Source organism: Dermochelys coriacea, chromosome 3, assembly GCF_009764565.3.
Source record: "Dermochelys coriacea isolate rDerCor1 chromosome 3, rDerCor1.pri.v4, whole genome shotgun sequence".
In the NCBI taxonomy this organism is placed as follows: Eukaryota; Metazoa; Chordata; order Testudines; family Dermochelyidae; genus Dermochelys; species Dermochelys coriacea.
This window is the reverse complement of record NC_050070.1, coordinates 186,269,902-186,286,454: the sequence shown is the minus strand read 5'-3', so window position 1 is coordinate 186,286,454 and position 16,553 is coordinate 186,269,902. Positions and strand designations below refer to the sequence as shown.

The 16,553-nt window shown below is 45.6% G+C and overlaps 1 protein-coding gene across 1 annotated transcript; it reads right to left on the bottom strand.

Moving 5' to 3' along the window:
• Window positions 1–9,892: 9,892 nt before the first annotated feature.
• Window positions 9,893–16,502, bottom strand: RPS27A (ribosomal protein S27a). Its single transcript, XM_043512317.1, has 6 exons — window positions 16,420–16,502; window positions 16,296–16,358; window positions 14,815–14,869; window positions 13,778–13,863; window positions 10,626–10,757; window positions 9,893–10,078 (listed from the first exon to the last, which is right to left on the bottom strand). Exons 2-6 carry the CDS (start codon window positions 16,341–16,343, stop codon window positions 9,929–9,931), a joined length of 471 nt encoding a protein of 156 aa, XP_043368252.1. The 5' UTR covers window positions 16,344–16,358; window positions 16,420–16,502; the 3' UTR covers window positions 9,893–9,928.
• Between the last annotated feature and the right edge of the window lie 51 nt (window positions 16,503–16,553).

Here is a 16,553-nt window from a genome sequence, read left to right as displayed (position 1 = left end):
GATTTTTAAAATTACTGCGTCTACAACCAACCCTGTTCCATTGACTTCTGTATTCCTCCCTGGCTAGGGGAGTAGCATTTAAAATCGATCTTGCTGGGTCAAATTTGGGGTAGTGCAGACACAATTCAACAGTATTGGCCTCCGGGAGCTATCTCGGAGTGCTCCAATGTGACCACTCTGGACAGCACTTTGAACTCCAATGCGCTAGCCAGATACACAGGAAAAGTACTGGGAAATTTTGAATTTCATTTCCTGTTTGGCAAGCTCAGCAGCACAGGTGACCATGCAGTCCCCCCAGAATCACAAATGAGCTCCAGCATGGATCGAAAGGGAGACACTGGATCTGATTGCTGTATGGGGAGAAGAATCTGTGCAGTCTGAACTCCGATCAAAAAGAAGAAATGCTAATATATATGCCAAAATCAAACAAGGCATGGAGTAGAGAGTCTACAAAAGGGACACACAGCAGTGCCGTGTGAAAGTTAAGGAGCTCGGGCAAGCCTACCAACAGACAAAGGAGGCAAACAGTCGCTCCGGGTCAGAGCCCCATACTTGCTGCTTCTATGATCAGCTGCCTGGCATTCTAGGGGGGGAACCCTACCATTACCCCAATATTGTCCATGGACACCTGCAACAGGGGAGTCTCATGCAACAGGGAGGAGGATTTTGTGGATGAGGAAGAGAATGCTCAGCAGGCAAGCGTTGAATCCATTCTCCCTGGCAGCCAGGACCTTTTCATCACCCTGGAGCCAATACTCTCCTAAGGTGGGATCCCCGACCCTGAAGCCAGAGAAGGCACCTCTGGTGAGTGCACATTTGTAACTACAGTACAGGGTTTAAAAGAATTGGGATGCATTCGTAGCCAGTACAGCTACTGGAAAAGTCTGTTAATGTGTCTGGGGATGGAGCGGGAGTCCTCCAGGGACATCTCCATGAAGCTCTCCTGGAGGTACTCTGAAAGCCTTTGCAGAAGGTTTCTGGGGAGGGCTACCTTATTTCGTCCTCCACAGTAGGACACTTTACCATGCCAAGCCAGTAGCAAATAGTCTGGAATCATTGCAACACAAAGCATGGCAGCGAATGGTCCTGGGTTTTGGTCGCATTAAAACAACATTCGGTCTATATCTTTCTGTGTTAGCTTCAGGAGAATGATATAATTCATGGTCACCTGGTTGAAATAGGGGAATTTTCGTAAGGGAACAGTAAAAGGACCCCGTTCATGCTGGGCTATTTGCACTTGGCTAAAAGGGATCATCCCGGAGAATAGCCACGTGGCGGGGGGATGGTTGAAGAGATCATCCCAGAGAATAGCCACGCAATAGGATGGAGGGAGGTGTGTGCTGCACATCCACCCAAAAACCACAGCCCCTCCTTTTAAATGTGAAACCGAACTGGCATTGCTTGCTATGGGAAAGGAGGGCGCTGCAGTTTGAAACCATTCCCACATGTTATGAAGGTGTAAGAAGCCAACCCCACATACCAAAAGGCTTACCATGTCTGCCTGGAAACCAAATTCTGTTGCCCAGCCGTGTGTGATGTGTCACCATACCAGCAGGTGCTCAATATAAAAGGCAAAATGCGACCTTGTACCTAAAGCACATGTGCTGTCTGCTGTGAATTGCTTGATTCACTGTGAAAGAGTCTCCCTTTTGTTCTCAGAAATGTATCTTCTTAAAAGTCTACTCTCCCTTTTTATCCCCCCACAGGTGCAAATGTTTCTATGCTCTCCCTATCATCTCCGTCCCTGAGGTTATCGCAGATTAGAAGGCGAAAAAACGCACTTGTGATGACATATTTTCCGAGCTCATGCAGTCCTCCCGCACTGATAGGGCACAGCTTGAGGCACTCAGTGGCAGAAGCCAGGAAAGCATTAAGTGACTGTGATGAGCAGAGACAGGAGGCGATGCTGAGGCTGATGGGGGAGCAAACAGACATGATGAGGCATATGGTGGAGCTGTAGGAAAGCCAACAAGAGTACAGACCCCCGCTGCATCCATTGTACAACCACCTGCCCTCCTCCCCAAGTTCCATATCCTCCTCACCCAGACGCCCAAGAATGCGGAGGGGGAGGCTCCGGGCATCCAGCCACTCCACTCCAGAGGATGGCCCAAGCAACAGAAGGCTGTCATTCAAACAGTTTTTTGATTTGTAGTGTGACTACAATAAGCAATGTGTCCTTGTCCTTCCCTCCTCCCACACCCCACCCGGGCTACCTTGTCAGTTTTCACTTTTTTTTAAATTAATAAAGAAAGAATGCATGGTTTCAAAACCATAGTTACTTTATTTCCTTTGCTAGCTTTGATCGAAGTGGGGAGGGTGGTTGGCTTACAGGGAATTAAAATCAACAAAGGGGGCGGGTTTGCAGCAAGGAGAAACACACACAACTGTCACACCATAGCCTGGCCAATGATGAAACTGGTTTTCAAAGCCTCTCTGATGTGCAGCGTGCCTTGCTGTGCTCTTCTAATCGCCTTGGTGTCTGGCTGCTTAAAATCAGCCACCAGGTGATTTGCCTCAACCTCCCACCCGGCCATAAACATCTCCCCCTTACTCTCACAGATATTATGGAGCAAGCCGCAATAACAATGGGAATGTTGTTTGCACTGAGGTCTAACCTAGTTAGCAAAGAGCACCAGCGAGTTTTTAAACATCCAAAAGCACATTGTACCACTGTTCTGCACTTGTTCAGCCTATAGTTGAACTGCTCCTTACTGCTGTCCAGACTGCCTATGTACAGCTTCATGAGCCATAGGAGCAAGGGGTAGGCTGGATCCCCAAGGATAACTATTGGCATTTCAACAGTAATTTTCCGGTCTGGGAAGCAAATCCCTTCTTGCAACTGCTCAAACATCCTGGAGTTCCTAAAGATGTGAGCGTCATGCACCATTCTCAGCCGTCCCACATTGATGTCGGTGAAATGTCCCTTGTGATCCACCAGTGGCTTGCAGCACCATTGAGAAGTACCCCTTGCGGTTTATGTACTGGTTGGCAAGGTGGTCTGGTGCCAAGATAGGGATATATGTTCCGTCTATCACAGTTAGGGAACCCTATTGCAGCAAAGCCATCCACTGTGACCTGCACATTTCCCAGAGTCACTACCCTTGATAGCAGAACGTCAGTGATTGCATTGGCTACTTAGATCACAACAGTCCTCACAGTAGATTTTCCCAATCCAAATTGATTCCCGACTGACCAGTAGCAGTCAGATGTTGCAAACTTCCACAGGGCCATTGCCACTCGCTTCTCAACTGTCAGGGCAGGTCTCATCTTGGTATTCCTGTGCTTCAGGGTGGGGGAAAGCAACTCACCACGTTCAAGGAAAGTGCCCTTACACATGCGAAAGTTTTGCAGCCACTCTGAATCATCCCATTCCTGCAACACTATGCGGTCCCACCAGTCTGCGCTTGTTGGCCGGACCCAGAATCAGCATTCCACTGTATCAACCAGCCCCACTGCTGCCATGATGTCCCAATTGCCACAGCCCATGCTTTCAGGAACATCTGTGTCCACATCTTCATCACAATTGTCCTTGTGCTGGCGTCTCTTAGCCAGGTTCTACACATACTGCAGATATTTACAATGCTCACAACAGCAGCGGTGAGCTGAGCGGGTTCCATGCTCGTCATGCTATGGTGTCTGCATGGGTAACCCAGGGAAAAAGGCACAAAACTATTGTCTGCTGTTGCTTTCATGGAGGGAGGGGAGACTGACAACATGTACCCAAAACCAACCACAACGTTTTTGCCCCATCAGGCATTGGGAGCTTAACCCAGAATTCCAATGGGCAGCAGAGACTGCAGGAATTGTGGGATAACTACCCACAGTGCACTGCTCCATGAGTTGATGCTAGCCATGGTATTGAGGACACACTCCGCTGACATAATACACTTAGTGGGGACATACACAATTGACTGTATAAAATCAATTTCTAAAGATAGACTTCTATAAAATTGACCTAATTAGCTATCACCATATTTTAAGTTAAACTCTTTCCTCCTCACATGTAGGGTTGGTGAGCAGCAGCAGTGGAAGACCTCCCTCCGTATTTTTCCTCTACAGCCCTCACAGCTGCATCCTGGGCCCCAGGTAGAGTTGCTCCTAAATGGGAGGGGACAGTAAGCAGGGTGGATTTGATTTAACTTACTCGTCAAGAAGACTCAATTTAATCATAGATTTCTACATAAAAGTGCATTCTTGTTGGTTGTGACCTTAATACATGTTCTTCACAACTCAGAGATAGATGTAGGTTTCAGTTTTAGGAGGTACACACTATACATTTTTAAAGTGATTTATTTTGAAAACTTTTCAATTTAGTTTTACAGCTGTATCAGAAAATGAATGATGGTTTGGTTATTTCATTTACCAAAGGTAATTGAAGCAGATATTTATGAAGTCATTGGGAGGTGAACTATCTCTAATTCAACGGGTTAATCATTAATATTTGGAGGATTTTCTTGCCCTGCTGTATTAAGAAAAGAACATCACCAGACAGACATTTAAATTGTTTTATTTAACTAAAACAACATTATGTATTCTGGATTTTTTTCTTCAACAGCAAACATAATACTTTAACAAAACAAGCATGAATTTTTGAATTTAGACATTCAAGTTTTTTAAAATCAGGTTTGTTTTTGTTTAAATTGTTTTTAACTAAAATAGTTATGAAATATTTTTTTTAAAAAAAATTAAATCGACTATGTCAGCCATGTCAACATAAGAAACTTAAAATATTGGCTTCTGAAGCTAACTCAGTCATCTTCATTTTCCTGTTTGTTCATAATCTGGAAAAGAAAAAACAAGCTTTCCTGCTTTTTCAGTTACCAAATGAAGAAAATATTCTTTCCACACCAGCAGAAGAAGTTACTGCTGTTAAAAGTGAGATTATCACTTCAACAGTCTCTGAATCCAACTGCTTAAGAGACTTCCATGAATTCACTGGTGTAACTTTCTTTAAAACATCAGCAGCAAACATATTTCTTGAATGGTTCACCCTTAGCTCTAAAGTTTATTACAGTTGGCATCATGGAGGGATGATTGCTGGATGTCCATGTCATAGCCAACTACTCTTCTTCAGCAGTTAAAGTTTGACCCTAGTATCGAGTATTGATAATATTTCCAAGAAAATGAGCTGGAGATAGTGCTTGTCCCATTTGTTTCTTTAATGGTTGTAATTTAAACTCTCTCATTGCACATTTCTCTTTTTCAGATCTCACTAAGTTCCTTCCAAATTTCAATGGCATCAGCAATAAAACAGTTATTTCCCTGCATTTTGTTCAAGGCTACAGAAACAGGCTTCAGGGTGTTCAACATTTCTCTTAAGCCCAATGTTGAGAACTTTGGCTGTGACAGTGCCATCTATTTTTTCATGATTTTGTTCACAAACTGTCATCAGTTCTTGATATACTGCTCAAAACACTCCACTACTGAGTTCCATCGCATGTCTTGTGGGAGTTAGCTTGGTTCCTCCCCTTTTTTCAGAGCAGCTGCTGCAAAGTGGTGGTTACGGAAGTATTTTGCAATTTCAATAACATTAGCCTTTATTTCTGGAACACTGAAGTCTTTGGCTAGGAGGCGCATCAAATGAGCACTGCAACGATATGTTATTAGCTTGGGACTCTCTTCTAAATCATTTCTTCTCATCTTGGATATATTTGCAGCATTGTCTGTGACCAAGCTGTGTAGTAGACATTTGAATTTTTTTTCCCAGTTTGTTATAGTTTTTACTGCTACTTCTTGTAAGTATTTTGCTGTGTGTGCATTTCCTGATGTATCAATTGTTTCCGTAAGGAAGACATTCCCTTCTTCTCTTGTCACACAAGTATATACAACAGGATCATTGTGGACATTGCTCGACCCGTCAAGACTCAGGTTAACAATTCTACCCTCTAGACCTTTTGCACACTGCTCAATTTCTCTTTTATACACTTTATCCAGCAATTTGCCTGAGACATCTGCTCTGTTGGGTGGACTGTATCCTGGTCATAATGACTGAACCATGCTGATGAAACATGGGTTCTCAATCATATGGCAAGGAGAGTTTGTTGCATAAACAAACCGGGCAATCTTTTCTTCAATTACCTCTTTTTATAATCTGCTGGTTCTTATCACAAACTTATTGATGGCTGTTTCTGGATGATGGAGATTTTTTTTTTTCTTTTTGCTACAGGTGATATACTGTGGCTATATGACATGCATGAAAGTGGGTTGGGGCACTAGCGCTTTCTTCCTTCCTCTGAGTGATGTGGGGAACCCCCAGCACTCTCCGCTGTTATTTTACTTTATTTTATTAATAATTTTTTAAACTTAGTCACTTGGTGTGCTCCTTCATCTCCTCCCCTAACCATCCTGCGGCCTCAGCCTGATCGCCTGATGCGACAGGCAGGTTGGTAACATAAGTCTGTCACAAAATTGTAAAAGGAAGATCTGCCTATTTCAGCTATTTATTTTTTATCACAACTGCATCTAAAATGTAACTAACAACTATACTTTTTGCTCAAACATGAGAATTCAAGAAAAGTCCAGAAGGAAGAAAGGCAGTCCTTAAGAAAGCATCATGAAATAAAGTTTACCAAAATGAAGATCGTGCATGTTCAGACATGTTCCTTTCATAATCTTCAATGCAGCTTCCTCCTGAGAAGGAACCATTCTCATGATGTTGTTTCATTCTGGCAACTAGGCCTTGCATTTCTTTGTTGCATTGTTTGCATTTTGCACATATGTCTATCTTACCCACAGGTAAAGGAACTTCATGAAAATATTCCCAAACTGGGTCTCTTTTATGGCCTGCTGCCATGATAGGCTTTCCCTTCTAGTGAGAGAATGGTATTGGTAGATCTCAAATCAATGAAGGCTACACTCAGAAAGACCTCAAGACTTCTGGAATATGCTGCTCAAACAGTTTCACTTTTGTTTCTGCTGCATGTCCCTCACTTCTCATATTTATCTCCAGACTTCTTCTCCTTGTCCAGATCTATTCCACCCCCAACAATCTTCTATTCATTGAACTTTTTGAAACTTTGCACTTTTAGAGCGAGGTAAGGGATTGACTCTGTGTACACAAATTTGCAGAGGTACAATAGGGTTGAGGTCTGATATTTCTCACCTCTATATATTTATTTATTTTAAAACATTTTTGCTGTTAACAAGCATGTTATCTCTGGAGACACAAATCCAGTTTGAGAACTACAAAACTAAACATCTTTGATGGTATCATCTAGACCAGTGCTACTCAAAGTGGTGGTCCGCGGACCGGTGCCGGTCCATCAGCAGCTGGTCTTCGCGCACATTGGAAAAAAAATTTGCCGGTCCCCCACATCAGATAGTGCTCAGTCTAGATCAGTGCTACTCAAGCTGAGTCTCATTGGGTAGATATAAAGATTAACCTAAATAATCTATACAGAAAACATGTAACCTCATTCACGTCTACCAGGGGGACAGAATTTAGCTCTGAAATGCAAAGCTGAATCCATCTTAAACTTTGACACTTACACACATCTGCCATCCTTCAAGGACAGTAGTGATGATAATGTGTATAATTAGGGCAAGCCCAAGCTTATGTGAAGTAGCATCAACACCAATGAAAGTGAGAGTTCTACCCATCCCAATTGTACAGCACAATGCACACCTCAGTTCTGCATGGTGTGAACTGAATCTAATCAGGGCAAGTAACTCATTCTTAGATCTGCAGCTCATAACTACAAAGAAGAAAGATATTCTTTACATGGAAGATGGGTTGTTTTAAAAGTTCTTTACTGACGCTTTTACACAATGAATAGGGCTTCTCTTCCCTGTATCCAGGAGACAGCACGAGCCAGAAGCATCTGTTAAATTGAAGGTAATAAGCTTATAACAAAAGAGGAAGGGAACACATGGTGGCAATTATCATGCAGTTACAGGCTAATGCAGTACAACTTGATTCCAAATAACATTTTTGTAGAATGCCACTAGATCATATCTCCTTTAGCTTATCTGCACTGAACAAAAAGCAAGCCTTAGATTGCCATCCATTATTCATTTTAATCCTAAACATTTAGACCATCCTTAATTTCCAATTTTAACTATTAGTTCCTTTTTTAATTTTATCCTCAACTCCCTTATTGGCCCTGCTTCCCCATCTCTCAGGGGTCTGGGAGGCTATTCATGGCTTCCTCACTGTTGCTAGCAAAAGAGGAATTCTGGCAATCAAGTCTTTTCCATTAGATAAGCACAATCACTGCTATTTTGTAGAAACACTCCCCTTTATTTCACTTGTACAGTGCTAGGACTGAACTAAATACTCAATTCAAAAGGCTATCAAACTCTAAAATGGCCTTAAAGGTAGGTTTTGTAATAAAGCTGTTATGGTCAATAGTAATTCTATGAAGTCTTACAGTTTATTTTTAGAAATAACCATTCTCCTGCAGCACTGAGAACTGCAGTGTTCTACTGACTTCATTAAGTTGGGAAGCAGCAGAAAGTAATCATTAAAATAGGATGTTAATTTATACATGGCCTATGAAAAACTGGTCATTTTACACTCACTGCAAGGTAACATCCCAGACACAGGGCCCCAGTAAGAAGGCAACTTAAATTCAGTTATAGTACTTTCCTTAGTAAACACTATACAAATTAATCCTGTTCCCCAAATTTAGTTCCAGCAAAGTAGGTATTATCCCCATTTTAAAGGTGGGAAATAGAGGGGGTAGTTCAGCGGATGTCCAAGATGACAGCCTCAATATAGCTGAGATTAAAACGGAGTTCTTGGCTCTTCTCTCTACTCCTTACACCTATTTTACCCCTCCTCCATCTCAATAGAGTCAGAGCAAGACGGTTCCTGACTATGACTAGAAACTGCTTGGATCCCCGATGCTTGCTCAGCACATGGGGTTCTCCACCCTTCATACTACCGGTGCATACTTCAGGAGGTGAATGCAGCCTTACTGCCCAGATTTACCTTGACCAGCTGCAGATGGTACTCCTTGCCCACCCTGCACCCCCGGGCCCCCCTGCCCAGTCATCCACCCTCCCATCCCAACCATACACCGCGAGCCAGTGGAACAATTTGCAGCCGGTTCACTTCTGGATCACGCCAAGGAAACACCTTTACATACTCATGCTTCACATCTTCCATTTCCTAACTCTCGTGTCCTGCACTGATATGAAATGGTGGGACCCACTGACACCTGCTAAGGGTGAGGAACCCTGGTGGGCCAGCCTATATTCCACCCTAGTCCCAAGGGATATTAGTTGGGGGCTCATCCATGGAGCCGTGAACACGGGCATGGTTCACCCTCATCCCGGACGCCTGCCCCTTTTGCAGCGTGAGGGAGACCCTGGTGCAGTATACCTGGAGTGCACCAGGTTGCAGCCTCTGTTCCTATTCCTCCTGAACAGCCTTTTATGTTTTTGGCTGCACTTTTCCCCTCACCTTTTCCTATACTTACAACCTAGCCATGGCCCCACAAAGTCGCAGGACCTCCTCGTTGACCTCCTCCTGGCGATGGCCAAAGTGGTCTCTACAATACCCGGGAGAGGATGAGGGGGTTCTTTGTGACTGTGGGGCCTATTTCGAGTCCTCCCTCCTTTCACGCATCTTGGCAAAGTTCCTCGGGGCAGTGTCAGCTGGCTCCCTTGACACCTTTGAAAAGCTGTGGGTGCTGTCTGGGGTTCTCTGCTCAGTGTCCCCTTCGGATTCCCTTTGTTTGACCCTTTGACATTGTCCCCCATAATTATTCGAGTTCCTGGACCTTGTGGATCCTCCCCTAAGGCCCCTGGGGAAGGTCCTTTAGCAAGGGGCGGGCGCAACCCAACAGGACCTCAGTACACTGATTTGAGGGAATATATCTGCTGAAATAGAGCTATTGAAGAAGAAGGGATGAGGTCACCAGAAAGAAAATAAAATGTACAGCGCTGCAAAATCTGAGGGTTTTCTTTATTAACACAGATACATTTACTTGTCTTCTGGTTTGTTGAAGCAGTATGTCAGGCAGCACTTGCCACAGTAATGTCTGTCAAAGTGACTGGCCATGAAGACTCCAGCCCCACATTCCTCAGAGGGGCACTCTCGGCGCAGGCGACTGATTTTACCATTCTCATCCACCTGTAAAAGGAAAGGCTCCATAAGTAATGTTATATCTTTCTAGACACACCTTGCCTCAAAAGTGCCACTAATCCCTCAATGGGAAGCCACAGAAGAATGGTTTATTAATTAGTGAGATCACAACTCAGTCTGTTGTAGACATACGATTTACCATTCCAGGCATCAGTTTTCACCAGTGCAACCAAATTCCAGGTGAGGCTGCCATAAGTTTAAAAACTCAAACTTTTCTGACCAAAATTAGAAGCATTTGATTACACTGGCCACTTTCTCTTCATATTTACAAAATTTATGTTTGCGAATAGGAACAGGTTCATAAAGCAGCCCCCAAAAAAGCTTTGAGGAAGTTTATTGCTTTTACAGGTTCTGCGTTTTCTCCAGTTACTCACATATGCAGATGTAAAGAAAATCACCTGGAAACTAGAGCTTATGGATTCAATAAAACATCAAGGGATGTACTAAATACCTACATGCTTATTACTGGTGATGCTATAGCTCAAACTCCCCCTTTATCAAGGAGTCAAGTTTACTCTATTTTAGTTACTCTTACCTTGTAATATTTAAGTACAGCAAGCTTAACCTTCTTTCTCTTATGCTTGTTCTTCTTGGGGGTAGTGTAAGACTTCTTCTTTCTCTTCTTAGCACCACCACGAAGTCTCAGCACAAGGTGAAGAGTTGATTCCTGTTAGAAAAACAAAGATAATATAGTATAGGGGTGGGCAAACTTTTTGGCCTGAGAGCCACATGGGGGTTGCGAAACTATATGGAGGGCTGGGTAGGGAAGGCTGTGCCTCCCCAAACAGCCTGGCCCCCTTCCACTCCCCACCCCCCCCTCAGAACCCCCAACCCATGCAACCCCCCCTGCTCCTTGTCCCCTAACTACTTCCTTTTGGGACCCCCCCCGCTCCTAACTGCCCCCCCCAGGACCCCAACCCCCCCACTCCCTGTCCCTGAATGCCCTGACCCCCATGCACACCCCTGCTCCCTGATAGCCCCACCTATCCAACAGCCGCTGCTCCCTGACCCCTCCCCCCAAACATCTGCCACATCCAACCACCCCCTGCTCCCTGTCTGCCCCTTATCCAACCCCGCCACTCCCTGCCCCCTTACCATGAAATCAGAGCAGAAGGAGCTTGCAGCCGCATGGTCTAGCCGGAGCCAGCCACGCCACCACACTGGTAGCATGGTGAGATGAGCTCAGGCTGAGGGGGGACAGCAGGGGAGGGGCTGAGGACTAGCCTCCCCAGCTGGGAGCTCAGGAGCTGGGCAAGACGGTTCCGTGGGCCAGATGTGGCCCGCGGTCCGAATGAGACAACTTGGTTTCAAAACTTGCAGGCTAGTAAACAGTAGCAGCCTTCAAGCAGAGACTTTTTTTTTTTGGATAACACTAAACATACAGTGATCTGCATCACTAGCACATCTCAAGTCCAATCACTAAGGACTAGTGCTTAGTATAGAGAAATTCTGAGCAGTGTCAAGTGAGCAATGAGTTTGCAGTTGAACAAGCTGCAGAAGTCCTCTTACACATGCTCTTATAAGAGACTAGATGGTTGCAGTGTTTTGTTTCACTTATTCAGTGACTTAATTCCCAAAAAACCAATTGTCAATACACTCATCTGGAAATGCTGCCATAGATCTGTTACAATATGCCCATACTTGTGTGTTTAGATCAAGTTACTAAGCTTAACTAATGTGCTCCAGCCTCTCTGGGATAATATTATGCTCATCTTTGCACTCGTAAACTTCCCCTTCCTATAGCAGCAGTTGGCTCATATGCTATGGTTCTTCACCACATCATTGCAGTCTTACTATGCTCTCAGGAAATAGGTGTGATGTTGCACTCCATATGCTTTATGAAAATATGCTTGGAACATGAGTATAATGTAACTGGAATATGCTTTATACAAAAGGTCTCTTGTAAGGTATCGTTACAAAGCTTATAATCTACTCAGTAACATTCTTGTATCTAAAACTAGAAATATTAAGTTAACTCCGAGGTCCTATGGCAAAGTGTGGGCCGTTAATGGTGGTTTAGAATCTTGACAATTGGTTGTAAATGGCTCTGTTTACTTGTAAGCCTTCCTGTGAGTCAGGCCGGAAAGAATGGAGGCTTGGGGTCTCACAGGACATGTGACCATGTCACCTGGTACTGGAATCCATCTTAAACCTGGTGCTTTTCCATTTAGAAGGAGGGGTGGAAATCCAGAAAGATAGAAGATTCCTGCCTTGTGCCAAAGCCATAAAAGTGGGTGGAACAGAACATAGGGGGCTGCAGTCATGAGAAATCCTCTTGTTACCACCTGAGCTGGAACTAACAAGAACTGTACCAGGGGAAAGGATTGGGCCCAGACTGAGGAGCCTAGTCTGTGAAGGGGAGGGGGGGGGGAGAAGAGAATAGCTCAGTGGTTTGAGCATTGGCCTGCTAAACCCAGAGTTGTGAATTCAATCCTTGAGGGGCCATTTAGGGTTCTGGAGCAGAAATTGGGGATTGGTCCTGCTTTGAGCGGGGGTTGGACTAGATGACCTCCTGAGGTCCCTTCCAACCCTGATATTCTATGAAAGAAGCTTATTGGAACATCTCTGAGGGCAAGATTTACATGTATTCATTTTCTTAATGTATTAGGCTTAGACATGTGTGTTTTGTTTTATTTTACTTGGTAACTTACTTTGTTCTGTCTGTTATTACTTGAAACCACTTAAACCCTACTTTTTATACCTAATAAAATCACTTTTGTTTATTATGTAACCCTAAGTAAGTGATTAGTACCTGGGGGAAGCAAACAGCTGTGCATCTCTCTCTATCAGTGTTACAGAGGGCAGACAATTTGAGTTTACCCCTGTATATACTTTATACAGAGTAAAACTGATTTATTTGGGGATTTGGATCCCATTGGGAAATGGGTGTCTGGGTGCTGGAGACAGGAGTACCTGCTGAGCTGTTTTCAGTTAAGTCTGCAGCTTTGGCATGGTTCAGACCCTGGGTCTGTTTTGCAGCAGGCTAGCGTGTCTGGCTCAACAAGACATGGTTCTGGAGTCCCAAGCTGACAAAGAAAACAGGCTCAGAGGTAGTTTCAGCATATCAGGTGACAGTCCCAAGGGGGGACCAAACCCGTCACAATAGAGTTGCACACACTCGGAGCTTCTGCAATTCTCCATTATAATTAGGGCCATACCAAATTCATGGCCATGAAAAATGTGTCAATGAACACAAAATCTGGTCTTGTGTGTGCTTTTACACCCATACTACACCGATTTTATGGGGGAAACTAGCATTTCTCAAATTGAGGGTCCTGATCCAAAATGCACTGCTGCCTTCAGAGCTAGGCGGCCGGAGAGTGGCGGAGGCCGACTGAGTGCCCAGCTCTGCAGGCAGCAGGTCCGACTTCAGAGCTGGGCTCCTGCCCAGCAGCCACCACTCTTCAGCTGCCCAGCAGTGAAGGCAGCATTGCCACCAGCAGCAGCACAGAAGGAAGGGTGGAAGTACAGCAAACCCCACCCCCACAATAGCCTTGTGACTCCCCACCCCAACTCCTCCTTTTTGGATCAGGACCACTACAATTACAACACTGACATTTCAGATTCAAATAGCTGAAATCATGAAATTTACGATTTAAAAAATTCTATGACTGAAATTGATCAAAATGGACCATGAATTTGGTAGGGCCATAATTATACCGTATGCAGTCTCTGAAAGATATACACCTTTTGAATATTGTAGTCAGACAGCGTGCGTCCATCTTCCAACTGCTTGCCAGCAAAAATAAGTCGTTGTTGATCAGGAGGAATTCCTAATGGAAAGTGAATCAAGATTAAATAAAAAAAAAAATCTAATTTCAAATTTCCTATAAGAGTCGAGTCAAAAGCAATGCTCACTAAAGAAATAAAATTTACAGAACATAGACGGCAGGACATGAAGATTCACTTTCAGAAAAGTTTTGTAAGTGTAATTTAATTTTGATACTAGTGATCATAGAACAGGGGTGGGAAAACTTTTTGGCCCGAGGGCCACATTGGCGTTGCAAAACTGTATGGAAGGCTGGGTAGGGAAGGCTGTGCCTCCCCAGACAGCCTGGCCCTGACCCCCACCCCCTCCAAACCATCCAACCCCCCTGCTCCTTGTCCCCTGACTGCCCCTACCCCTAACCATCCCCCAGAACCTCACCCCCATCCAACCCCCCTGCTCCCTGACTGCCCCCCCAGGACTCCTATGCCTATCCAACCCCCCCGCTCCCTGACCCATATCCACTGGGACCACACCCCCATCCAACTCCCCTCTGCTCCCTATCCACACCACTGCCCCCCCCTCAGGGCTCCCATGCCTATCCAACGCCCCCATTCCCCATCCCCTGACTGTGCCCCCCCGAACCTCCACCCCATCCAACCAGCCCCTGCTCCCTGTCTGCCCCCGATGACCCCTTGCCCCTCATCCAACCCCCCCCTCCCCCCATGTTGCTCAGAGCAACAGGAGCTTGCAGTCCCACCACCCGGCAGGAATGGTGGCCCAGAGCGCTGGCAGCATGGCGCACTGAGGCTGCAGGGGAGGGGGAACAGCAGGGGAGGGGCCGGGGACTAGCCTCCTTAGCCAGGAGCTCAGGGGCCAGGCAGGACAGTCCCACAGACCGTAGTTTGCCCACCTCTGTCATAGAAAATACTCTCTGATTTTTGAGGTAAGTTACTCTTTATCTAAAGGAGAATGATCAGAGTAGGGAACACAGGAGTCCAAAGACTACTGAACTTACCTTCCTTATCCTGGATCTTGGCCTTCACATTTTCTATAGTATCAGAAGGCTCAACCTATTATTAAAAAAAGTGGAAAACCACTGTTAAAACTCTGAAGTAGAATTATATTAGCTATACACGTCTATAAAATTTTGTCAGTGAAAACTACAGGCCAGATTTTCTAAGGGGCATCAACCCAATCTTATTTCTTTGCAGCAATATTGTCATTTGCACACAGTGATGTACAAAAACAGAAACCATGCTTTCAAATTGTGGACTCAAATTTTAAGTCTTTCAAGCAACAGATAAAAATAGCTTAGAGATTTAGCAGAAACAAAAAAAAATGTAATTTATATAGTCTATTTCAACTGACAGTAAAAGAGTTTTCTACATGCACTTATCAACCCCATAACTTCTGGTTACAAGATGCTTAAGAACAAAATTATACTTTCAAGATCACTCACGAGTCTGATTTCAGAGTAGCAGCCGTGTTCGCAAAAAGAAAAGGAGTACTTGTGGCACCTTAGAGACTAACAAATTTATTTGAGCATAAGCTTTCATGAGCTACAGCTCACTTCATCGGACCTGTAGCTCACGAAAGCTTATGATCAAATAAATTTGTTAGCCTCTAAGATGCCACAAGTACTCCTTTTCTTTTCATGAGTCTGAAATTCTCCTTCCTACTTGCATGAAACGACCTGGAGGAGAGCTCTGCATGTTGGGGAAGATTACCATGAAGCCTTACAAATTTGTAAATTAATGGGGCTTTATTATATTTTCAGTGCAGTTAGTTTATACATTTGACAGCACTGTGCCTAATCAATGTCTCTTATTCGTGTAGGTCTTTCAGAGAGCAAAGGAGGGAAGCATTTGGCAGAACATGGAAGTGGGATTACAGAACCACAAAAACAGGTAATCAAGGGCAGGTTTAGTATCTTAAACAGTGAAGTCATTTTTACGCATTGGCTGGATCTTGAATGTTTCCATTTCAACAGTAACCTTTACCCACCGCCTAGAGCGGAGGCGGATTATATATAACGCCTCCTCCCCGCGGGAGACATTCAGAGGCTTCCTGGTGGGCTTTCCCGTTCTGCGCCTCCTTATGCGCCCTGCTTCCAACTGTCCCAAAGGAGAGGCCGCCTCACAAGAAGTTTGAAAAAACAAAGCCCCGCTTGCCCGAGGACTGAGCCGAGCCCTGGCCGGCAGCGGCGAGAGGCGCCCGGGCCGCGCGTGGGAGCGTTCCGTGGGGAGAACTCGGCCCTCTGCCGCCCCCCCCCCAGTATCCGCGTCCCCTACAAACAGACACTGGCCGTGTGCGCCTAGGGGCCCCCATCCCCACACAGGGCGCCTACAGATGGGGAGGGCGCATGGTCGCTCCGACCCCCGCCCAGGGCACCTATAGATGCGGAGCAAGGGCGCCTACCGCCCCACGCACAGGGCGCCTACGGCTAGGGGAGGGTGCACCCCCACTCCAGGGCCGGGCGGCCCCCGGCGCACTCACCTCGAGGGTGATGGTTTTCCCGGTCAGGGTCTTCACGAAGATCTGCATGGCGCGGCCGGCACCCGCGGGCAAAGAGAGCGCGGCGAGGGGACCGGAATAGGTGGGGGAGAAGCGAACACTCAGCACCGACCCGCTCGCGGAATGGCGGACGCCGGAAAGAGAGCCCAGCTCGGCCCGCACGGGGTTTCTAGCCTAGGGAGAGGAGGGGCCTCCAGGCCGGCGCGCCGCTTCGCGCGTGCGCTGGGGCGGGACTACAAC

Coding starts and splice junctions, on each gene's coding strand:
- RPS27A (XM_043512317.1), bottom strand. CDS start 16,343: ATGCAGATCTTCGTGAAGACCCTGACCGGGAAAACCATCACCCTCGAG. Junction 14,870..16,295: donor GGAAAACCATCACCCTCGAG/GTGAGTGCGCCG, acceptor TTTTAATAATAG/GTTGAGCCTTCTGATACTAT. Junction 10,079..10,625: donor CTGTACTTAAATATTACAAG/GTAAGAGTAACT, acceptor TTCCTTTTACAG/GTGGATGAGAATGGTAAAAT.